The sequence below is a fragment of the Serinus canaria genome, chromosome 7 (genome assembly GCF_022539315.1).
Source record: "Serinus canaria isolate serCan28SL12 chromosome 7, serCan2020, whole genome shotgun sequence".
NCBI lineage: Eukaryota > Metazoa > Chordata > Aves > Passeriformes > Fringillidae > Serinus > Serinus canaria.
Genome location: NC_066321.1, coordinates 26219191 through 26245440, shown reverse-complemented (window position 1 = coordinate 26245440; position 26250 = coordinate 26219191). Strand labels below are relative to the sequence as shown.

The 26250-nt window shown below is 38.3% G+C and overlaps 1 protein-coding gene across 2 annotated transcripts; it reads right to left on the bottom strand.

The window, feature by feature from the left end:
- Positions 1-70: 70 nt before the first annotated feature.
- TRAK2 (trafficking kinesin protein 2) lies at positions 71-26197 on the bottom strand. 2 transcript variants are annotated; one of them, XM_030241423.2, is made up of 17 exons: positions 26031-26197; positions 20248-20565; positions 19101-19295; positions 15431-15484; positions 14590-14660; positions 13847-13963; positions 12472-12681; positions 10643-10721; positions 8705-8835; positions 8434-8508; positions 7669-7806; positions 6843-6922; positions 5803-6006; positions 5389-5687; positions 4838-5122; positions 4522-4621; positions 71-4002 (listed from the first exon to the last, which is right to left on the bottom strand). In XM_030241423.2, exons 2-17 carry the CDS (start codon positions 20282-20284, stop codon positions 3324-3326), a joined length of 2754 nt encoding a protein of 917 aa, XP_030097283.2. In that variant the 5' UTR covers positions 20285-20565; positions 26031-26197; the 3' UTR covers positions 71-3323. The 2 variants fall into 2 exon arrangements, with proteins under 2 accessions (XP_030097283.2, XP_030097285.2); XM_030241425.2 differs by lacking the exon at positions 15431-15484.
- Positions 26198-26250: the final 53 nt, after the last annotated feature.

The following is a 26250-nucleotide window of genomic DNA, read 5'->3' as shown; positions in this document are numbered from 1 at the left end:
TTAGGTTTGTTATAAAAACAAACTAGTCGAGAAGATGACATCTGGAACAAACCACAGAAGATCAGCAATATACTGAAAAATGGCATGTTATACATGTTTATTATCAAATTTACATTCCACTATGAAACAACAGTAAGTGCAAAAAGCAGATGGAAAAAATACCATGAAAATCCCAGACTGTTCAAACACTGTGTGTAATCCCCTCATGTAACAGCCAAATGAAGCCCAAACACAATTATTTTCCTTCCCTCTCTGTTGCTAGTCGACTGCAGTAGATGTTTAACTTTGATCACAGGTATTTTGAGCATGCAGGTATCACTGAGTTTATTAAAAACAAACAGTGAAACTAGAAAGATTTAAGTTTGTGCTTTAAGACAATCGGAATAAGGTAAATACAAGAATTCCCTTCTGTCTCATAACTTGCACAAGCACGCTAAGTCCTTTCTAGCATCTGTGTTTGACTCAAACCTGCAAGATAACAGAACCCTGCCAAAATGTAACTCTCCATTCCTTCTAGGTCTACCTCTACTGAAACAAAAGATCTGGTGCAGGATGTCAGCCAGGCAAGTTTGTCACCTCTCACCCCTCTTATGGGAGACAATGAAAGCCAAATAATTCCTAGAATCATGGTAACTTCTAAAATGTTCTCAGAAACACATGTTGTTAAAAAAAAGTTTATCTTCTAGGTTTTGGCACAAAATGGTAAACTTGGAAGAAGCATCAATTTTCCCTGTTACTGCAAGCCAGGCATGTATATCCAAACTGTGCATGACTATCCAAAGGCATAAATGCATGACAGAATTTGAACAACACTGCACCACAGCATCAACCAATTGGGTAAACACACACAAACACCATGGTATAGAGATTCTTCCATTTTCTTTTTGCCTTATGTAAATATCTGATGAGACACCTCAGCTACAGAACAAACCGACCTCTCAACATCCACAGCATTGTTTGAACTGAGCCAGTTTATATTGCTGGGCTATGGAATAGGGAAACATCCCCAAGAGACACAGGCATTTCATTTATATGCTTGTAGATTAGTTTTACCTGAACCATGGTCTGCCAAAGGAATTCTGCCTTAGCTGATTTGCTACTCTGCTGATCCAGTGGCTGGAGTTATCTTATGAAGCCGGTTAGAAACACAGTGTAGTACCTTCAAAAATTTATCTGTAACTCAGGTATTCCTACAATAAACACATAAAATGGACGGACTTTTGATATGCTACACGCTTCTCTGTTGGTACCAAACTGTCTAAGCTTTTGCTAACTCATTTCCCTGAAAGTCAGAGATACACTGCAGACATACCCATCCCAGGCCACTGGAGACCAACATGGCACTCCCTCCTTTCACTCTTATGTAGCTAGGCAAGACACCATGCACAGCTAAGTACATACAAACATAAATACTTACATGAAAAAATTAAATATTTTTCACTTAAAAAACAAAATTAACCCGTATATAGTCTTTTAAATAAAATTCACCTTTTGTAAGTGTAAGATTTTGCTTAGAGAGCAAGAGGCAACTCCAGGAGTTCCGAAATATTTCTGTGCGCTGCTGACAGACAAGCTGCTGCTAAGAATCCCTGTGCAAGTTTGAAGTGGTTACTCCTTTTCCTTTTACAAAACAAAAATATCAAAGAGTCATCACAAGATCTAAAGCATTGTAAAATCAGAAAGGCCACGTTACAAATTTCCTATAAACAACGTTAAGAAGCTTTCTTTTCCTGCCCTACTCCATTCACCCCTGCAACAACGGGGGTGCTGATTGTGGAGACTTGCCTGATGGCAAATGCAAATCAGTGTGATTGCACTGATGCTTCACACCACACCCCCAGACAGCTGCCAGCTATACCCAACTTACATGGTAACAGGCAAGGTAAACTTGACTGCTTAATCTAATTGTATGGAAACAAATAATTTTATCATGTTGATAGGTACAGTGAAAATTTATATGAAGACTGAGAAGCTGTTTCTATTTAGGTCACTAGCAAAGACAACTTTTTGTTAAGTTACACAAAACATCTGTTGTAGATTGTTCACTTATGATTAGAACCTTAGACAGGAAGGAATCAAAAAAGCAGCATGGGCAGTAATATTTTTATAATTAACACTCAGAAACCAGATTTCTAAAATGAAGTTCTTTTCTGAGTTGGAAAGTCTGCCCCAGCTATGTTCAGAACCACACCCCCTGACTGATCACTGGATTTCAATATTCATTAAAATGCTACAAAGAACACTAGCTTTTTTCTTCCTGTTTCTATATAGAGACTGGCAAATTTTGCTCTTAATGAAATCTTTTAAACAAAATCCTGCTTGAAATGAGAAATAATTGAATGAAAGGCATAAAGTTACTGAGAACTCTCAAATATACAGAATGTGTACTTGGCAAGACAAGAGGCAGTTTTCTGAACTTCCAACAATTTCCTTGAAGTAAATGCTCTCCATTTAAGTCTTTAAAAAGAAACCCTGAATCAAGCACCTAGGGTTTATTTCCTTTTGCAATGCTGAAATGTGCCTGAGATATTTGTGTGTGTGTGTGCACACAAAACTATCCTTATTTAAACAGATGCACACTACACTTTGGAAAGATTTCTTAGCTGGATGCACACACTTTTCTGCTTCTTAATTCTTATTCATTGCACATTTCTCTCTGTGCTTTGTTCACAAGCTCTGGAAAGGAATTAACTTCTGTTAATACCTAACTAACACAATTGCACTCTTTCAAAATATAAATCCTGTGTTTGTAAACTGAAGTATTACTTTCTTACACAGAGCTAAAGATTCTCTCCCCTGCTTCTCAAAGGGAGGAAGAGTTCAAAAGAGCACAGTTTCTGAAATGGAAAATAAAAGAATGAAAAAAAAATCAAAGTTTTTTCATATTTGTTTGCTGCAGAGAGGAACTTGGGCTGCTAATGCTGGGTCAGACTGATTGTTAGTTTAATATTATATTTAAATTATGTAGTCTGACTGCAAACAACTAGTAAATACTATGGGTGTATGATGGGGAAAAAAATGCCTACACACACAGGTTAAAAGGTTAAAACACTGAAAATGTCAACAATAGTCTTCACTTCTGACTAAGTTAAGACAAGATGCTGAAATAAAGCTTTGGTTTTACCTTTCTATCTCACAAAAACCTTCTTCCTCAAACCCAAGCAATGTTCCTTTGCTCCTTGGTCCCAACGCTTGTCTCTCCCACACTTTTAACATGCACATGCCTTCTCCAACACTTCTGTAACACACCTAACAATGCCTGTACTGGATGTTCATCCCTCAAATTATTTACTGTGCTCTAAGTCAAACACCTTTCAGGCCAGTTAGTCTTCCTTTAGTATATCCATTTTTGATGACTGTGTGCAAACAGGAGCTCCCAGTGCTCCAATCATGGCTGGAAGACTCTGGTTTCTTCTCAGTCCTGCCATTAAGTTGCTACCTGCATTTAAAAACCCAGCTGAGTCCTGCCTCTGCAAGCCAGCCTCTGGCCCCTGATTCTTGCCACGGTCCTGTGTTTCAGGGGGCTTGATCACCCTGGCAATGCCCAGCCTCTTCAGCCTGTCCACGAGGCTCATCTTCAGCTGGCCTACATCCGGGGTGGTACGGGAGGGCTTTAGGCCATACATTTCCTGCAGAAACGTTTCTGCTGGCCGAGAAGCCAGGAAATTCTCTGAGTGATGCACTCGAGGCTCAAAGAGCGGCGGGGAAGGACAAGGTGAACGCGAAGGAGAATTTGGTGGAGTGGAAGGAATGGGAAGAGTTCGGGAGGGCTGCAGCAAAGGCGGTTTTTCTAACACGGGGCTGTCGTAAACCTTGGCAGAGATGCCTCGTTCTTGCAAAAGTTTAGCCAGGCTGCTTGTGCTGCTGAAAGTAGTAGTTGAGTCTCTTCTGTTGGTAAGAAATTCTCCAATACTTAGTCTGTAAGGAATGGCTGGAGTGCTCACTACTGGGGTTCCAGTACTGCTGCCAGTATTCCCTAGTGAAAATGAAGCACCCATGGAGCTGAAAGAAAATAAAAATTAAACAGAGAATGTACACACATTAGACATTTTTATACCTGCTCTTCATTTGACTTTTAGTATATAGAAGACTCAAGAAAAGCCTTAACTATTGCTATCAGCTGTGACAGCTTCAGTACTCAGAATTATTGTTCTGCAAAGTACCAATGAATTTACCTTCTGTGATCACCTGTACTCTGTTAGCTAGAATATTAACATACTTGTCCAGTTAATAAAAAGAAAAAAATAACAGAATCAGAAAATAAATCATCATGGAATCTTTTTTCCCCAACAGCTGTATGATACAAGGCAACTGCTACTTAAGAGTTAAAATTTACTTAAAGTTACCTTAACTTGTTTTAACTCTCACTACAGAGAATTCCAAGCTTTCCTTCATAATTACAATTATTTTTATTAGTAACATCCTATATGTTGCCTAACTGCCTCAGTATTTTTAAAACTGGTCCATGTATCAAAAGCCAGAAAGTAACTGTTTAAACCTACGCAGTGTTATTCCTCATACCTGGGAGTAACCTGAGTGACATCAGATGGGTGAAGGATCCTACAGGTAGTGAAGGTAAATGTGGAATTTGTTGAAGATAGACACTTCCCTGGATTTGAGGCTGCAATGTGAAGAATTTACATCCATTAAGGGTAAAAATAAAGACATAAAAGAATGAATCAAAGTTTAAGACAATGTTATTATCACCACTAATTTTTTGAGTCCTTTTTTTGATGTAAAGAACAAGAACAGCAAAGACAGCATTACCACACAAACACTTTCCATAGAGAAAAGGACACTGCTAAACAGACTCAGGAACACTAACCATGGTTCTTACCAGTGAGTGGTACTGCTGCTGAAGTAATAGGTGGCAGGAAAATCCCTGCCACTGGCTTTGCCAATGCACATTTCTTTTCCTCTGGGAAGGACTGTTGTGCTTGAAATGTTATACCTCCTTCACCCTCTTCCTCATCATCTTCCTCCAGGTCAGAGATGTGGTGCACAGATGTGGTATCATCAGACAGAGGGGTAAAGCCTTTAGTAACAACACCTGGTCTTGGGTCAAGAATGGTGCCAAGGTTGGGTCGAGCAAGCTGCTGCCAGTGAAATAGAGTCTGAGATCCTTGTGTGACAAAAGAGAAGAGATTCAGAGAGCCATTACCTACTACTGTATCAAGTTACAAGAATGCATTATAAAACCAAGTGCAGCTGGCTGGTGCCCACACTGTTATCCACACATCCACGGGACAGCAATGCCAAGAAGCAGCCTGACACTGGCGTGGAGCCTACCAATACTGCTGCTTCCTATTACTGCACATCACACCTATGATTTAGCTGGCAAATATAAAATCTTTTTCTGCTAATGAGAGAAGAAGATCATCCTCTTACCTTCAATTGGTTTGACAATTTGCAACTTCTCTGGTAAGAGAACACGGAGATTACTAGAGCTGGCAGAGAGATCTGTGAATTCTGAGTTTGTACTTGGGGAAAAAGAGCTTTCTGTTGGTGTACTGCAGCCACTAGCCTCTTCTTTCTGCTCAGCCAGCAAATGCATTTTTCGGTCCCACTCCTCCTCGAAGAACTGCTTCTCACACAGGTAGTTCTGACGACGCAGGGAGAGCCTGTGCAGAGCTGTGACCAGGTCATTGTCTCCAGGTGTTCCTGGCTGGCCAGGACTGTGAGCATCTCTGTGAGAAACATGAAATAATAACAGATTTTAAGCCCATTAAATTAACTATTTCTCTATGGGTTTAGTTTTGAATCAGTTCTTTTCAGAAGAAGGTAACAAGCATTGCTTCTTACTTCAAATTCTTCTCAGAGCTGCTCCCTGGGACCACCCGTGCATGGCTCTCCAAGTGGTGCACATCAGACTGGAAGGGCTTTGCTGTCATAACAGCACTCGAGCGATTTGATCCAGGGATTGGCAATGGGGCAGGAAAGGATGGGGAGCGGCCACGGATGATATTAGCAACCTTGACAGTGTCAAACACTCGCTTCTGTTGATCCCTGGGGAAAAGACAAACAAACAAATGTGGTTTTCAGAAGCAAAAAAGATATAGAAAGAAGAATCTCTGAAAATCAAAGTTTGAAAAGTCTGTGGAGACCCCACTAAAAAGATATTCAGAAAAACATAACTGCCCAAAACATTAATGTCTTCAGGAGATCTACTCTATTAAGTATCAGAATTACCACTTCTTTACCTGAAAGACCTGAACCTCTACTGATAACTGCTTTAGCCTATTCAAAAGTATATATTTTATTTAATTTGTATATGCTTTCAGAAACACATATTTGGTTTATTACTCCTTGCTCAGAATTATAAGATCCAAGAACAGTCTTCAAGGTTTTGAAAACTGTTACATATCTTTCAGCCACAATCTCATTTGTCCAGCAATTTTTCTATAAGCATTAAAAGGAGTAAAACTAGTACTGTGCATCAGAGAATTTGGATCAAAAAGCCTCAAAAGAAGAATGAAATAACATCCTTTTAGCAAGGATGTTATTTTGATTCTTGTTATTACTACATTATTATTATTATATAATTTAATAATTTATATTTTCTATAATTTATAGTTTAATTTTTATAATTTATCATTTCTGTAATTTATAATTTCTTCTTATTATATAATTTTGTTATTACTTGATTCTTCATAGAATCAAGTAAGAATAGCAGGTTTCAAAACTGAAAAGACTACCAAATACTACAAACCTTTTTTTACTTACAATGAAAACATTATAGAGGGAATATATGCATTTATGGAGTCCCAGAGATCAGTTTCACCTTAATTAATACAAGTCTATGGAAAAATATCAAAATACCACATGGAGATCTGAAAACATACTTTTGCTTGGAGAGAAGAGATTCATCAGCCTGACTCAATTCCTTCCGCATTGTCCCTTCAATTTCTGCTGCAAGGGAATCCTAGAGAAAAATGGAAACCATAAGAGTTGACAAATTAGATTCAAGTCTTCCTTCTGACAATTTTAGCAGAAAATATGTGTAAAAATTACTTTTAACAATCAGCATTTGTTTGCCCAGTATCAGTATACTTTGGACAAACCCTTCTGCCTCTGAAGGAAGGGCACGTGGAACAGTTTTCCACAATAACTACACCCATGTGTAACCAGGATGGGTTCAGTTTTCGTTAGCAACATCTGCTTTTTCTTTGGGTTTATTTATGGACTCTGTATGTTGGTTGCTTTAGTTAAGCTACAAATTTTAAGAGCACTTCTTACAAGTGTACATGAGTGATTCTGTACACACAGAGCAACCAATCAAAACCTGAAGAATTCCCAGATATTTTGAGTATGTGAGATGCTCTGTTTCTTAAAGAAACACTGTTGAGTTATAAAATTCACACCCACATCAAACAAGACATTAGCACAACTGAGCATAGCTACAGAACATGCCAATTCCCTTATTAAACAGAAATGGCACATAAAAAGGAAAAATAATGGCAGTGTCACAGTATGTCAAGTGAACAGTTAGTTTCCTAACTAATTTCCTAAATTTCTCACAAGTGTACACATTGAAGAATTGAAAAACCATCAGATCAGCTCCTTTGCCTACTGCAAAGTAGTTCTGGCTGCAGTTCCTGCAAAGGCTGTTGTGCTCCTAGAGCTGCTCACTGCCACAGCTGTGTGTGCCATGCTAGAGGTGCTGGTTACCACAGGAAATGTTCCACGGGACTGAGAGTGGCAGAGACAAGCGACAGAGCTGGCTCTGCTGCGCAGCAACTTCACTTCTTCCTGGGACTCGTGCAACATCCCCAGACACTCTGCATTCCGATCCTGAAACTCATGGAGCTGCAAGAGAAGAGAGGCCATCACATGATCTCTTCAGAGAGAAGACAGAGTGAAACTGAATGAAGTCCTACAGCAACCTACAATGGCTGATTTGACACTGTAGGATTCTTTCAGCTGCAGGGCACATGCCCACAACTGGAATGGACAACAGTCAGCACAGCACCCATAGCAGTTTTAGTGACAAAGCACAAAGATTCAAAAGAGGAAAAAGTATGATGAAATTCAAAGGAAATTACATAGAAAAAAATGCAAATACACTACTGATGCAAAAGAAGCAAAAAAAAGAGAACTGCCTTAAAATCTAATGAGCCACAGTTGATACAATATTACTGTTGATACAATCAGTAACATTCCCACTAAAGCACTCTTTTTCTCGTAACTAAAAATAGTAAGACCTCCCTATTTGAAACACGCTCCTTGCCTTTTATACTCTTGTGAACTACAAAAATATTTGTGTAGGGTTAAGTAACATAATTATTCGTTCCCTCCAATCATATGACTTAACACAACGAAAGATTAAAATCCTACATAATTAAAAAGCAGTAGTTTCCACTCTCCCTGTTTTCTTTCTCCTGTATTCCATCCCAAACATTTATCTAAAATGTATGTTATAGAAGTCTTAAGTACCTCTGCTGTCAGTTGTCTCTGAGCATCTTTGGAGGCTTGTAAGTGAAGTTTCAGCTCCTCCTTCTCAATCACATTCTGAAAGCACAAAAAGGCGCTCATCATTTTCTGAGCCCGAGAGACTGATCCTCTGCCAGACTTTCCTGGAACAGCCACTCTCTTGCAATTCAACCCCGTGGCTTGCCAAGTCAATTTTTGCCTGCTGTGAGCACTGGCACACACAGGCTGCACAGACCCCTGTGCACACATGGACACTTTATCAGCATTCCCTTACTTCTTTGAGTTTATGCTGAAGATCAACAATCTGGGACAAAAGGGACGAGATCTCTTCCTGGTAGCGAATCACCTCCTCACTCTTCTCTGACAGCTCCTCTGTTATCCTGGAAATCTGAGCATTTGTTTGCCCTACAAAACATAAAAGGAACTTAGTCAGGACCTTGTCCCACCAAAAAAAAAAAAAACAAAAAACAAACAAACAAACAAAAAAACAAAAAAAAACCCCACCCCCCCCAACAAAAACCACAAACAAAACCAAAACAAAACAAAAACACCCACAAACAAACAAACAAACAAACAACCAAACCAACAAACAAAAACAACCCCAAGCCAAACCTAAATCCCAGAAAGGATGAGTGAAAGTCAACAACAACCTGCAAAACCACCAATTCTCTTAGGAAATCAATTCATATTACATTAAAGTAGGTGCTTTAGAACATCCATGAGGAAAAGACTAACAGTGGGGAGAAGGAGGAAAAAGAGTTAACTTCAAATGCAGGTATAACATATTAAGAACTAAGCATGCAAAATCTGAAATACACATGATCAGTATGTGAAATGACCACAATAAAAAAATTTCAAATGACATAATGACTCATGACCAAGGCCAGACTTGGAATATGCTGGAAAAGTCTGGTTCTGAATTAATCTTGTTATTAACTCCCACTGTAAGCAAAGGCATTTTGTCAAACCTTGTCAACTGTAACATACACTCTTGATCCTAGTCACTATCTATTCCCCAAAGATCCACTGAATAGAATTCCCTGATTCTTTTTTTCCTTTTAGCAAGCGCTTAGCAAGTGAGATGACAAAGCAACTCCAAGAGCTGAAATATTTTTATGCAGTTAGCCTTGTCTGTACACTTGCCCTGAAAACATTGCAAAGTCATTAAAAAAGTCTGATCAATCTTGCATAAAGGTCACCCTACAACTTCAGTGCTTGTTGTAGCTCACACATTTACTGTAGAACAAGGCCCTCCTCATGGGCCTGTGAGCATTTAAGCTCAGTCAGGTACCTTTTTTTCCTGAAAATGCAAATTTTAAAGCTGTAGGAAACACAGCTTCAGGAGAAGATTTTTTTATGTGAATCTAAATTACCTAGCATGCCTACTCATGCTATAGAATTGAATAAAAATGTGAACTCACAGACATTCTGACTGAAGGAAAATAGGAGAACATATTTGAACTAACTCCTATTTACAAAAGATGCATATTTTCTCAGTGGGATCAGAGTAAATTAACCAACTAAGTATCAATTAACAGTATTTTAGGGCCATCTGTAACAAGAAAAATAGAGCAGCAACCCATCTTCCTTATGGGGGTTGTAGAGAAAAAAATAACCTTACATATACTTTAAGGTTATTATGCACAAAGGAAGTAGTACATATCAAATGACCACAGATAAAAAAAGATATTGTTATTTATTGTTTCAGAATACTTAGCATGCATTTATGTAAGAGTAGCTGCAGTTCTTTGCAAATAAGCAGTCCCCAAAGCAAATACAAACAACTGCTCTAGACACATTAAGCCACTTGCTAATTTAAATGCTTTGGTTCATAACATATATTTTAAAACTAATGTGTTCATAGTTCTAAGACTCTACACAATGAGCTATTTCAGTGTCAAGTGTGCTGAATATACACGGAGAATATTTTGTTGATTATCTAGTGTCTGTAGGCTTCAGTTTAGAAAGTTATGGACATCACCTCTTATATTCATTTTCCCCTTCTAAACATGACACACACAGCTGAATTTGAATGCCAGAGTGAAACTTAATGAAATACAGAAACACCTTGCACTTGGGCAAAGGGCAAGACTTCAATGATTGGCATAAATTACTGAAGCCCATTTTTGGATTCAGGACTAACTAAGAAGGTGTAGGCACCAGGTATTTCACCTGCCATCCTGCCACTGCAAAAAGCAGCCTGGATACTCACGGAGTTCTTTGACACAGTCATTGACCAGCTGCTGCTCCTTCTCTTCATATGTAATGGTTTCTGACTTCAGATGGTAAGCCTTTGAGAAAATTATTCATTTATCAATAAAAATTTCAGTTTATCTATAAAGTTATCAATTTTTACTTCTAAAATTCTTGCAACTGAAGAGCCTCCCCTCTCTTTAAAAATTCTATGCAACTGTGTTTTCCACAATAACCTGTTTCCCAGAATTTGCAGGTGTTTTATGTGAAAGACAGATAGACACATGAAGAAAGCCTGATCTCTTGTCTCTAGTAAAAAATTGTTGCAAAAAGATGTAATTTGGTAGGGAAAGTGAACCAAGACAGAAATCAGAAATAAGCAATTTAATCTGCTTTAAAAAACTTAAGTAATAAAAAAACCTTGAAAACTGACTGATGTTAGCCAACTCTCTTATGACACTGAAAAGCTCTTAATAGAACAGCTTTCCTCCATATTCCCAACTTGGTCTATTTAGACTAAATTTTCTGGGCCAGAGACTGAGTATCACAACATATCTAAACAATACGAAGCACTCTAGATTCCCACTTCTCTTTTGATTGTGAGGATGGTAATATTAAATTTAGCAGACAAGTCTTCTACACTCAGGACTGTTTGCCAGTAAAGGACTCACACTGTAAAACTTAGCAAATGGTTTTAAAGATTATCCCAGCAAACAGTACATTTACACAAGTGCAGGCAAATACACTTCTTTACATAGTGCTGTCACATGAAAAGAAATAAAAAAGCAAATAGAGGCTTATTGTAATTGAGGCTATTTCAGTTCACTGAAGGTTATATCACAGAATGATTGAGACCTGGCTCTTCTGTAAACTTGTGCCATCATATACTTAGGAGCAAAATAAAGGCAATCTGATCTTTTCTTTGTTATCCTACAGCACTACTAAATGTATCCAGTTGGTGTCAGGGAGTTTTAGGAAGAATTTGCATCTCAGGCTGAGTTTTCTGGAGACAAAACAAGGGTAGAAGTGTATTATATTGACATTAAAGGAATCTAATGTAGTACTGGTACAACAAGCTTATATTGGGAAAGGCTCACATTAAAAAAAAAATCAAAAACCACACACACAAAATAAACAATCCTCACCTTTCTTACAAACAACACTCCCTTTTCTTAAAGGCAACAAAAATAACACAGTTTTAAACAATGTCCTATTTTATAAGTCCCACTCTTCACAACCAAAGAAAAGGCACTGCATCTGTTGATTCCAGTTCTTGGAACCTTTGCTGTTGGTTCCATTTTCTAGCCATTTTTTGTCTGGCCATTTAGTCTCTATCCTTCTAATGGCATCTCTAGTGCCATTCAAATTTTACACACATGAAAGACCAATTAAAACAGAGAAATTAATCACATAGTCATGACTAAGTGCGTCTTTAAAATAATTTAAGTGGAAGCTTATTAACCCTTAAATTTCTTCTGATAAAAACAATGGCAACAGAACAGAATTCCCCAAATACTCCTGCTCATTGCAGTCAGATTTATGTCAAAACAAACTGCATGAGCTTGAGGGCCTGATGTGTCCTGGTACTTCTGCTGGGTGCTTACCTATCTTTCAACGCTTTTTCATGTACCACAACTGCACTGAAAACAGACTGCCAAAGAACTCTGGAGGCAGTGAGGAATGAAGGAAACAGAAGGATGTGGGCATGGAGGGAGCGTGCTCAGGAATGATTTGCATACAGTGACACAAACAGCCACGTGCTTTAAGAGAAACCCTGCTGCTGGATTCTGAACACTCTGATTTGTTTCCCACTCAGCACAGACAGCACGTGCTGTCAGTCGGATATACCTTGGATCGCAGAGCCAGGTTCTCCTCCTCCAGCTCTCGCAGTTTATCCTGCAGGACATCCAGCTGCAATGGGTCATGACAGACTGTGAAAGACTCGTTGAAACGCAGGGGTGTGGAACAGCTGGAATCCGTCTCACTCTCCTCAGAAGCGATGGAAACGATACGCAGCAGGTCATCCTTCTTTGACAGCTCATGCTGCAGCTGGTTAACCTAGGACAAGTGAGGATCACCACCACGTGAAGTACACTTTACATACACAATATCATACTGTATTATTTATGCAGCCTCTAGAACATCACTGCTCCTGAACAGCTCACACCTCCATTTATTTACAGGAAGATCACAAAATCATAATTTTACCACAGCAAGGGAGACCAAAAATTCAAGACACCACAAAAATGAACAACAGAACCTACTTTTTAAATAGTTTACTGCAAAATCATTTTCTAGCTGCCTCAATACACTGTTTTATTTTAACATGCTAGCTATCATTTTGATTATGACCATTACTCTGAATTACTGAGTTCCTGGAGAAAAGGATTGAGAGACAGCTATTTACATTGATCAAGAGTGGTACCTTCCAGTCCGCACATTAAATGACCTGTAGGACAATTAAAAACAAAAGAAGAGATAGATCTGATTTAGATAAAATCTATTTTGCTTATCCACATTTTTATATGAATACCTAAGTTTATGCTGTCCTACAGCTGATTATGAGTACATCCTTGTCACCAGCATGCTGTTTTATACAAGCAACTAAATCCATTTCACTGTAGCTTACACTACACCTCTTGACCACAGAGTTATTTGTCAACTTTTTAATTATTTTTCTAAGACAAAAAAAAACAAAGAAAAGGTTGGATCAAGAATTTGTGCTTACAGGAAGAGATGGAGTGAAGATCTTGATCAGAATTCACTTTTCATTACATTTTATTTATTCATTTGTTTACTCTCAGTGTAAGCACCCCATCAACCAGCTCACTTTTTGTCTGTTTCCTCACCTGTGAAGTTATGTAGCAGCTCATGTCAGATAGAATCACTTATTTTGACTAATATTAGTCCATTTTTAGTTTAATGGTGAGAAATCAGAATTATGGTCTGATATACCCTAATGATATCTAACACTCTCATAATTCCTCAGTAATTACAGTATGTTGTCTTCATATTCAATTCCTGGACTGCAAAAAGCGATTCAACAATGATTAGAAGAATGACATCTAAGCACACTTCTGTAGTCCAAGAGCACCAATCACCCCAAAATGATATATTTCTCTTAATCCTCTTACCACCATCATAAATGGGAAAAAAAAAAGAAAGAAAAAAATGGAAAAAAATCTAAATAAAGAAAAAAAAGAAAAAAAAAGCAACCACTTACTCTGTCTAGAGTTTGTCCTAACTGTTCTTCCAGGGCTTCATTCTGCTCCATCAACAGATGGTTTCGCTTAAGGAGGGCTTGTCCAATTCGCGCTGCCAGTTCCAGGTCCCGATCTTTCTGCTCACAAAATGAGAAAAAAAATGTTTCCTTTTGATCATGTAAGGTTTAAATTCAGAGTAGTTTTATATTCCCCTCGATGCACCAGCACTCTGAGATCCCCCCTTACTCTCGAATGATCAACACTATTAGAAAATTATTAATGCTTCATCACTTGGATCCAGAACACATTCATAAATGTGTTTTTTGATACAGCATATTCTCTTCCACAGCCATTTGCAGTAACAGAAGGGTAAAGCACCAAACCTGGGGACAGTTTTGGGCTTTGTGGCAAATACAAAGATTATGTGGGCTCTGTTGCATCACACACACACACAAAAATCACACTTGTGGCCTTCTCAGTGACACTTTCTCCAGAACAGACTGCTCAGCTTAAACAATGGTGAAAGGGTAGAAGCAGAGGAGCACCAGGAAACCAAAAAAAATCTGTTTCTTTCTTATACTCACTGGCTTCATGGGTGCCCACAGTTTTGTTACATTTTGTTTCTGAGGTTGTGCAAGCAAACAGGCAGCTTCTCATTACCCATGTGTTTGAAAAGCAGCTCTTGAAGATAACTGAATCAAAATGGTCAGCAGCTGAATAAAACCCTCCCTCAACTGCATTAACACAGCAGAGACAAGCATACCTCAGCTAACAGACGCTTGACCATCTCAGCTTCACCGTAGTCTTTCTGCTCCACATTATCTGTGCCAAGAACTGAAGAGAGACAAACATGCTTATTTTATTGAAGGAAAGACAAGAAGATTGTGGGAAGTGGGAGAGCTGAACTCAGAGGATGTTGTTTATATACAAATACAGTACTTGGCTGATGAAGCTAGCAGAGGCTATGAAAATGCATCTTCAACTTCAGAAATGTGAAACAATACTCATTTGGTAGACTGATAAAAGAGGTATTCAACATTTGCACCTTTCAGCAATGTTAACTAAGACTTGAGGTGCTCACACATCTTTCAAATTTAGAAAAACTCCTAAGAACAACTTTTTGAATACAGCTAAGCAATTAAATCCTCCAGCCTGCTGGGGAGAGAAGGAGGAGTATATTGGAGAATATCCAAATATAGGTCAACACATACTTTAACCCTGAAGCAAAATTCCCACTAGGCTGTGTGACAGCTGTATGCAGGAAGTATGGAGACCCCTGAGACAAGTCATGAAAATGCATTTATTAAGGGCTTGACCATCTTGGAAAAATTAAGAAGAAATGAGATAAAGTATGTCTGAGTTTTAGATGTAGCAGTAAATACTATCTTAGTAATCAAGTGATTTCAATGTTTGAAGAGTTTGCAAAGCTATTAAAAAACAGAAACATCAGGATTGGAAAAACAGGACTGAGTGAGGAATCAGCAAAGCAAATGAAAAATCAGTGACACCTCTGAACAAAACACGGTGCTAGAACTGCAAAGCATTGGTCTGCTCTAGTTTGTGTCTTGATAAAAAGATGATAGTAACAAAGGCACCTTAATTACCTTTTGCAAATTTGTGAGATCCATCCAAGGAGGAGGAAGGAAGTTCAATAAGAGCTGGAGTGACAGATAATGAAAGATATAGAGGGGAAAAAAGAGAACAAAGAAGAGAAAGAATTAAAATGTAAGGAAATAGGTAATTTTCTGCCATGCATCTACCACAATCAAAAAATAAATGCATGTGCAACCATAGTTTTTTCACTATTAACACTTTCTAAGGCCTTTTAGGGAACCATTTAAATGTAATATTCTTCAGAGGCAGAATTACGTATCTCTCTACCAGGTGATGAATGTTTGTGCTAAGCTCAACAGCAATTTGCTATTTTTGCTTTATGAAGTCAGGATCATTAAGATGAAGAAGGCAGCAATATAAATTTAAGAATTACAGGAGTAGCAGCTTCAACTGACCGTTTAAGTCAACGTTTTTCAAAATTAATTCCATCATCACTGGACTGCAAAATGAGATTACTACAGATTTGATCTCAATATTTCCTTCACTCTTTCACCTTGTTTAAACCTCATTCTTACTCTGAATACATCGATTATCAGTTCTTTTCTTTGTTTTTTTGAGGACTGCAGACTCAGTTATGAGATAGTAAAGTGCCAAGCTAAAGTGCACACTAACTTTATTTACATTTGTTATATAAGCTGTCTATACCCTTTACATACATAATGCCCACAATTAACCTTTTAAAGCATAACACTACACCTATGCTAAGATCAAATCCAAGTTGCATTTTAGTAACAAAAGGAACTTTTTTTGTAATTTTGAAAGACAGGAGAACAAGAAGAACAACACAGAAGGAGAAGTTTTACTGTTTCTCTAACAACTTAAAAGAAAAATATATCAAAGTAACAAACCACATGCTTTTCATCTAGTAGATGAGTAAGCATAAAAACCCAACACATGCTGTTTAAGCATGCAGGAGCTTTGAACTTATAGAATTGTCACTTACTAATTGTATTTCTAATTGTATTTCTAAGCAGGGAAAAAAATAGAAATTCTCTACTAAATTTACATATCTATCAGTAGCATAAAATGCATTTGGAGGACAATTTTACTGTATTACTTGGTTGCTGATACTGGCTGCTGAAAGGGGGACTCCAAACTCATCTAGCTTATTAGTACTTGGAAAATTAACTGCACATACAGAACTAAGTTAGAGCCATTACAGGCAGAATATTATAGCCAGCTCTCCTCTTAGCAGGTGATTTCAAGTTTTAAGTTTCTATCCAGTCCCTCTAATAAAAATTTACACTAATTCCATACTAATCCCAAGGTTACTCAGGTAAGATTAGTTCCTAAAATCAAGAGCAAATATCTTTACTCTGATAACTAAAATCACAGAAACAACAGCTTTAAAACTTAGCTCTATACAAATTTCTGTGTTTTCCCTCAGTACAGGATCAAAACTATACACAGTTTATTAGAATTCCCTCTTGAGAACACATGCATGTGCAATACTCACCTTGCCAAGTGAAAGTAGCAAGCAACTCTTCATTTTGGTTAAAATTCTTGTTATGTTGTGCCATGACCTTTTATTCACACACACAAAGTAGTTCCAAAGAGAGATCTTTCGTAATTCAGGATTTCTTATGCTAGCACAATTGAAGCAGAAAATATTCTTCCACTTCACTGAAAATACTGCCAATGTGAACCCAACTGACAGACCTTCTTATAGGCAGCAGCAGCCATAAAAAGAGGAGGAGCTCAACTGCAGTAACTACAGTGCTGTTTTGGGGCTTTTTTCTCAAATACAAATTCATTCAAACCATATATTTAGCACTCTCTCTTGGAAAAATGTTTCCATACATATATACTGGGAGGAAGATACACAGCTAAAACCCCATGTCATGCTTCATGTCACATTATTCCCAATTCCAGGCAACAAAGAAAGATTAACATTTCACCTAAAAAGTTATTCAACAATAATTATAACTAGAATTTGATTTATATCTGTATTTGTCTGGGACTCTCCCAGTATGTCTCTGTAGGTTATTAGTCTCAAAAAAGCTACTATGACTTCAAGTGTAACCAATGTCTGGACAATTTTTAGGCAAAACATGAACCATATTTATCTTGAGTTTACATGACTCAGCAGTTACAAAAGTGTTCTTAAATGATACAAGAATTAATTTTATATGTTATGCTTAACAGCTATCTTTTAATTCAATTTCAGTCGTTGTTACAAGAAAACATTTATACCTTAAAAAACTGCTTAAAAAACTCCTACTAGGAGTTTACTGTTTTCTCAGGACACCTTCTCTATTTGAAAAGAACTTCCCTCTGGGAGGACTAAGAAGACAGCCCTCTCTGCAGTGCCTTGACAGGCAAACAATACACAACAGGCTTCATGAAAACTTTGTAGATAAAAGCCCTCCCTCTCCCTGCAGGCTGAAAATGCAAGCTCACCCTGCCTGAAGGTCCTTTGGAGCCCTGCATTTCGTCACGCAGGTGAGGTGCTGAGCCGAAAGCTTCGGCAGAGCCACGTTTCATGTCAGGCACGGATAGACTCTGATCCACCTCTTTGTAATTAACACTTAGAGACAAGTACACACCCCTCCAATCACACAACTGCTTGCACTGAACTACAAAAGCATTTGCCCAACTATAAAATCATTTATGCTTGCAATATTAGTATCAGAAACAGTCTGTGCAATGAACATTAAGAAGCTTTCCAATTACTTTCCACAGTTAAGAGTTCAAAGCCTTCCAGTTCAACTCATAACAAGGTCACTCTAAATTGTTGAGTACTGCATTCTTGGGAGGTGATATTTTAATCTTTGTCATTCCTTTGCTACGCACCCTTGGGAAGTTTAAACTACAAAGAACAATGACCAAAAAAAAAACCCTTTTAGAGGTGGCATATACAAGGAAGAGGTAATCATTACAGATTGTATATAAATAACAAGTTCACTCTTCTCTGTGGTTTGTTCCAATAGTTCCAATATATGGAAGAAACAGGAATTCCCCATTTCTCTGAATGCATTCTCTTCACAAGAATGCATCCTCTTACAATGCATTCTCTTCACAAGAAAACACTTAGAAACTACAGGCAATAAAGCGTTCAATTATTTTGGCAACTTTCTATTCATTTGCTTTTTAACATATTACAGGTTTCTTCATGTGACTGAAGCTGTCCATTTTCCTCTTTATCATTTGATGGGTTTAGGAGTAAGTTACTTAGTATTTTCAGAACTGGAAGGCAGTGATCAACATTGATCTAGTACTCACCTCTCTGCCATTCATTCTTTTTCTATCTCCAGAAGAAACCACCTACAGCACCTCACAAACATTACTGACACAAAACATCAGGGGAACATCACCAAATCAACAAAAGCACTGTCAACATTCCTGAAAACAGAACTGCTTCACACTCATACCTCTTGTATGAGGTATACATCTCATCTAGCACAGTTCTAGTTTCCTGCCTCTTTTTCACTATCACATGTTCCCATTCTTACTTCAGACTGTAATCTGATGATCAGGCAGTCATTAAACATCCTAAATCAGCCACCAGAATTGCAGCGTGAACCACAAGCACGTCCCCTGAAATCAGCCTTTTCTTCTACCTGTCCAAAGTTTTCCAGATTTGACCATTTCCTAATATTAACACTGACAGTGTATGTAGATTTTTATCTTCAGTATTTGGGGCAATAACTCCCGACTCACTCATGTAACGGAAGGAGTCCTCCTCACGAGCTGGAGAAGCCACCTCCGGCAGCCGGCCGTGGCAAGCCGTGGGCTGCATCCAGTCTGCATTCTCATACAGGTACAGAGAGTCCACCCGTAACTTGTAATCTGGCAGCTGCTCCTCCAGCATGCCCACCAGCTCCACCTCAGGAAGGTCCTCACTGGAGCACCCATCTGAAAGAGAGTAAATGCCAGTTATAGTGCATTGTTAAATATATGTAAAATTTAATAGTGTTGTACAGTACTATACAGTTTATGTACGATAAAATACTTCACAAATCTTTGGTAGATTTGGAAATAATTATTCTGTACCAGACAAAATACCAGACTACTTACTGAATCAATGATTGATTTATACTGCCATACTTGTAAGTTCCTCACCCCCAGCTGATCCCAAAACTTCCTGAAAAGATGGTATACTGTGTCCCTCCAACTTCCTGAATCTAATGTATGTAATAAGTTTCAATTTCTATCTTTTCCTCTTCATTGAGCTAAAAGACAAACCTACATTTTACCAGCTAAAGTCTCACTGACTTTTCATAGTTGCTACACTTATCTTTTCTGAAGGAAATTCACATTTTTCTTGTTCTTCTGCTTTATGCATTGGTTTGATAATGAACATAGATGTAAACAATCTTAAAAGTAAGTAAAATCAACTGAATACTAATTTGAAATCAGGGAACAAGTATACAATTTCATTATCATCCTCATGGAATCACACTCTGAGAAACATGATACTAAACCCCCTGCAATCAAAGTTTAGCTCTTTCTATGTTGTGTGTGTCTCTTAATCTCATCACAATTACTGTAAAAAAACCCACATTAATACTAAATTGGTAAAATATCAATGGTATGCAATGATCATCTTTGCAAGATATCCACTCAAGATGAATACTATCTGCAATACCTTTCAATGGATAAAAACACCAATGTTGACTATTGATAATAAAAATTTTACAAACAGTATTTTATAGTGCACAGTGACTTTACAAGTGAGTCTAATGTCACTGTTTTTGTTCCTCTGCAATATCAAACAAGCAGTACAAAACATAAGGTTGTCTTCAGGTTGGTGCTTTATGACATGTTAGACACATTCAAGATTTGTAATAGTAATTCTTCAACTTACCAGGGATGCTGTCCAAGCCCCTGGGATCAAAACTCATGAGTCCTTCCTTCACAGTTCACTTCCTTGGAAAGAGCATTCTGTAATCAAGCTGTGCATCATTCCTTTATTGCTTTGGTAAAAAGATGGCTTTGGTTTAGAGAGAGAGTAAGTGAGAGCCATCAAGGCACAGAGACTCACAAATCTGGCATCAACTCACTTCTGTAGGCTGGTTCAAACTCCAGATCTACTGCCATCTTAGGACATGCCTATTTCATCTGGGCTATGGATCAGTAGAAGTGTTTCATGTAAGCTTCACCAGCTTCTCAGCTCACCCATCACCTAAATATAAAACAAAGAGAATGCCAAGGTTTAACTGATTTCCCTCTTTAAGGGAGACAGGTAAATTGGTGTGACATTGTCTCTTTCAGTCTGAATTTCCCCTCTGCACTATAATTAATTAATTAACCGTTTGCTTGAGTCTCCTTTCCTTTAGGAGTCTGTTAATTAAAAATTGGACCTATCAGAATTTTACTTTGTGGATTGTGATAAAATTTGTGTTTTCTTTTCAGCAGGGACTCAGGTAAACCAGAAAATGAAACCACTGTGACTGATTCAGATAAGCTATCAGAAGAGTTTAATGAAGTTAAAATACACTTTTCCTTTGCCAAGACTGGTGAACCACCTTCAATATAAAACAGTAGTTCTAGATGTCATAAAGTTATAAAACTGAAGAGAAAACAAGTGTCCTTTTCCCTCCTCTGGCACTCAGTTAACATAAAATTCTCTAAAAAGCCTTCATTAATTTAAAATTTGCTCTTAACAGTTTTCCCAAGACCTCCAATCACCAAGCACAACAATCAGAGGTTTGTTTTGCTGTCTGTAGCAACCTCTTATTTGACAAGATTAAAATGGACAGTGCAGGAGCTTTTTAAAGCAAGCCTGGAGCCTGCCAGTTCATCTGGTCGTAGACTTTGGCAGGAGATCAAAAAAGAACTTTCTTCCATTAAGGTCAGCTCATACTTGTGTGCAGTATCTTCTTGTTTTGTCATTCATTTCTTTATGTATGTAGCCTGCTTATCAGTTGTAACTATTATGCATATCAAACCCTTAATAAAAAAGAAAAACTTGAGATTTCAGAAACATTTTCTACCTGAATGTATAGATGTTTCTAGCAGCAGTTTTAAAAAATTTTCTAGAGGCTGTTTTTTAAATGGATTGCTGAAAAGCATGAACTATACATATCCCCTTCTCTAAAACAACTTAATACAGCATAATAAAGGACATTTAAGAAGACTGTTGTAGATCCACACATGCAAATGACTTTATTTTGTAATAAGAAGAGTCCCTATACAGCTAGACAAAGTTCAGCAGCATAGGACAGTTTCTTCACAACTCTAACTTGGTCTTTTTCCTTTCTGTTTGAAAAATGTAAAAATGAATGCTGCTACTTCTCAAGATTTGTTTTAATCTCTCTTCTAAGTGCAAAGCAGAAGCACAATTTGTAGCAGGTCAATCTCAGTTCAGCCAAAGGCTGGGGGAGGGGGGGGGGGAAATAAAAGGTGATTTGGCTAAATGTTTTCTAGAGCACTAGGCCAACACCAATCTGTTGAACTGAAAAAGCAAACTCATTTGTAAAACCTTTGAGAAGTTTACTACATAAGCAAACATCATAAAAGCTAATGCTTGCATTTCCAGTGCTTCTCATAGCTTTAGTTTCCTGTACCATGAGACAACTTCTGTAGAAATTCAAGCACTGGGCAATTCCACCCTGACAGTGACTCCATGACCCTTCTACACTGCAGCTATAAAATTATTTCCTAACTGCAGATTCCTCCTGCAAGTCAAAACTATGATTAAATACATTTAAATAAACCCCATAAAATTTATAATGTGGCTTTAAAATATATGACCATGCTATAAAAAGATGGATTAGAAATTAAAATGGTTAAATCATGCAGAAAGACATGTCCAAAAGAGAAGCTAGAAAACTTTCTCAGGTATTGATTTAAATCTTTATAAATAAAGATTATTTCCACTGTCAGTTTACTATATTCATTCTACACTGATCTACATCTTATCAGTTTTGTTCCCCTACTCCCTCATAGGCTAATTTCCCACTGATGTTCACATATTTTACTAATAGGTTAATTGAACATGGGAAAAATAAGGGAAATTCAAATATTGGAGAATAACCCATATGCAGGGGGGGTGCTCTCAGAAGTCTTTCTTCAAGGAAGGTTCATGAGACATGAAAATATCAGACAACATTTTACATACATCCCCATCCCAATCTTAGTGTTTCTGTACTCTCTACATTAAATTTTACTCTCCAATGTGTGTCTCACATTTCAGCTATCATTTGGCTCCAAACAGTGAGTTAAACCTGAAACCTGGGGTACATATAGCACACTTCTTGTAGAAGTCAAAACCATTCCTGCACCTTCTGAATCGGCCCTAGAGAATCCAAGTTGCTCTAAAGAGATTTTATAAATTTTTCTTTCAGTGAGTCAGAAGACTCTAGTGAAGATTAACTTCAAAAAGCAATACTGACAAAAATCTTAGAAAAAGATAATATAGTTATAAAGCATTGAAAATTGTTCTTGTCTTTGTAAAAGTACTACTTTGAGCAATCTCAGGTGGATGCAGAAAGAGTTGGGGCACCTCAAGATAGAATATAATTCTGAAGACATTCTACCACTAGAGAAGCTCTAATTCAAATCTGAATTATGAGAAAGGTGAGGGAGTTGCTTTACAACTGGAAACCACATACAACTGTATGTGTTATTCCTTTGTACAAAAAGTTAAAAACATATGCAAAATATTGGCATCTATATTGACAATATCCAAACTTCAACATAAATAAATTGCTATTGCTGCTATTTTTCATTGTTGAGAGCAGCTGACTCCTCACAAGTACTTGGAAAGACTAAACTAGGTCTGCTCCTCTGTACAATTCCAGGATGCAAGACATTAGGTCACAAGTAACACAAACAAAATTTTAACAAAGAAGATTCTAACAACAAGGAAGATTCTAACTTGATTAAGAGAGAAGACAACATTCATTTTCCAAGCAAGCCAAACAAATGAGCATACTATTCTCAGATGCCAAATTTTAGTGCCATGTAAGCATGCAATTTAAAAAATTGTATTAAGTCATTAACACAGTACTTTTTCCATTGCTAAAATTGGAATGCTGTCAAGCCAGCTAATAGCAATCAACACATTCTGCATCTCAAGGTTAATGAAACAGTTCTATTCTTATGGCAAACATGACCACACTGAATTGCTGCCAAAACATTCCTGGGACCAGTGCTCACAAGCCGTGGCCAAATTATTCAACACCATCCAGTAGGAGATGAAGGACAAAGGATTATCAACTGAAAAACAAATCTATGTGAACACAAACATTGCCTATCACAATTAATATTTGCTGTGTGCCTAACACCTGTTATTTTCAGCCATTACTATCCCTACAGAAATCTATTTGGTGGCTGTGTTTCTCTCATGTAAGGAAAAAAATATTTAAGGAATATGCCAACATAATCCTAAAACCAACTGCAATAATCATAAACAACCCTGCAACAGACTTTCAACCAATCATTAAAAAATAGTATAAGAAGAAATTAAGAAAACAAACAAAATAATCCCACCCCCATCTTCTGGATTGTTTTTCTTCTGGGATGAGGGAAAGGCTTCAGAGAGGAAGCTGGAGAACACTTCTTGGAGAATGATTAATCACATGGGGATCATGAAGCCGGCCACAACATTCCCTCATCCCGTTTTATCTACAGTAACACCTAACCAGGCTCACTTATTCTGTTTGTCTGTCATTTGTAACAGCTCATGTTCTCCAAAGTGTTAAATACATGTATACATGCTTTATGTACATGTATACATGCATACTGTTGATTACCACAGCTTGATAGTTAAGATTTATTTAAGTCCTACCCATTTGGAGGTTGTCTATATCACCCTTAGTACAATGTAAAACCAGCAAATGCCTAATTGAAGTCTCCCTTAGCCTGAAACTATGAGTGTTACGTACATTAATGACTTTATTAAAGACATTATTAATTTTTATAATTAACTTTATTATAAAGACATTATTAATTCCTAATTTTTTATGTAAATGCACAATCAAAACATTACTATCAGTATGCATCTTTTCTCACAAATTTTCTTTTTTTAGAAGAAATGATGTATATATGTAGTTATGTTATGATCTCAAAGGAATCAGTAACTATCATGAATTGCCTATTTGTTTGCTAGAGTATAAAATACAATAAATGCTCGAGGCATTCTGCTAATGCTTCATTCTGCTAAGTTATCTGTTAATATTTCATTATAAAGGTTGTAATCAGCTTCTTTTAAAACTCAAGCTTGTTTTGTATAAAGTATACTTGAAGGGAATGTGAATAACACTTAACTGAAATCACTAACATTCAGTTGATGCATGGCTGATCACCCAAAAAAATAGTTTCAGTTTCTTGACCTACACCCCAGCCAGTGCTCAGCATTTGAAATCATAATTCTGTATTAGAATTAACCAAACTTTTCTATATGACTCAGTCACCAGAATATCACTAGCAATCAAACCAGAAAAAAGAATGTCTTCTTTTTTGTAGCCATATCTGTGAAAATGCTCTATTTCTGTCTTCTTGGAAAACTAATCAACAAATCACAATTATCATTCCTGAAAGACGGCACTTCTACTACCCAACACTAATTCCAGAGCTCACTATTAGAGGAAAACCACCATCAGGAAAGTCTGTGGTTTTCCAATGCTCTTCAAACTACATTTTCAGACATTCATAACAGAAATTCAATAAACAGATACAGCTCTAATAACCACAGTGCCACTAGAGTGGAAAAATGTCATGTAATGGAAAATAATTATTTTTCAATTTCGCTTAAGTGTCAGAATGTAATTAAAAAGAAGTTCTACCTATTTTTACTAAGAGATACATCTTTTGAAAGAACACAAGTATCTGAAAACAAACCTAAAATCGACTGTTGCTTTCTAGTGTTACCTTAAGTTATTTATTAGTGTATCAAATATCTGCATCAGACTGTCATAATCAGTCAACAGTAGCTGTGAACATAACCAAGAAAGAGGCACCTATGCAACAGCTGAAGATTGCATTAAAGACAAAAATAAGAGCACGCCACTCCACATACATTTCACCACTAGCATGAACTACAGAGTAAATGACACTTACAGACAGATCAGCTGATAAAAATGTAACAATGTGATTAAGAAGTTGCTAGCAGCGAAAATTACCTCGCCTGCCATACACAAGCAAGACAACAACTAAGATGTCACCAAGGGCTGCCTCGTATTCGCGGTACATGACCCTCCAGGGAGCCCGCTCGCTGACGGGCACCCCGGGCCCCTGAAGGTCACCCCGGCATCGCCTGCGGGCACCGCCGCCCCCGCTTACACTGAACAGACAGAGCTCAACACAGCGCTACGTTACATTAAAGCATCACCACCGCCAAAAGAGTCCTGTCAGCTGCCAACCCGGACAGGCGCCGGAATTCCTTCTCCGCCCGGGACCGCGGGGCAAGCCCCGGACAGCGCCTCACGCTCGGGCCCCGCGCTCCGACCCCAAGCAGCCTCAGGAAAGCCGCCGCACGCCCGGCGCGGCCCGCCCTACCTTCCAGCCCGGGTAGTGCCGCGGCCCGACGGGGAACGGCCCCAGGGCCGAGAGGAGGGGAGGGTTAACCCCTGCAGTGGTGTGAGGCACGGAGCGCACCCGTGAGGCGGCAGAGCAGCTCCCGCCCGGCGCCGAGTGCTCGCTTACCCGGCCCACGCTGCGCTCCCTCCGGCGCCGCTCCTTCCCGCCGCAGCCCCGCATGCAACACAGCGGCGACTGAGGAAGGGCCCCGATGGCTTCCGCTCGGCTCCCGCCCAGAACTACAGCCCCCGGCGGGCCGCTGTCAGTGACGAGCCCCACAATGCGCCGGGCCGCGTGGTGCTGGCGGCCCCCGCCGCTGGGCCCGGCGGGGCCGGGAGCGGGGCGG

Excerpts from the sequence above, each read along its gene's own strand:
- TRAK2 (XM_030241423.2), bottom strand. The coding sequence starts at position 20,284 with ATGAGTTTTGATCCCAGGGGCTTGGACAGCATCCCTG. Across the intron at positions 15,485-19,100 it reads GGACTCCTTCCGTTACATGA|CTCTTATTGAACTTCCTTCC; the intron begins GTGAGTCGGGAG and ends CTGTCACTCCAG. Across the intron at positions 8,836-10,642 it reads TGACTGTGTCAAAGAACTCC|GGCAAACAAATGCTCAGATT; the intron begins GTGAGTATCCAG and ends TATGTTTTGTAG.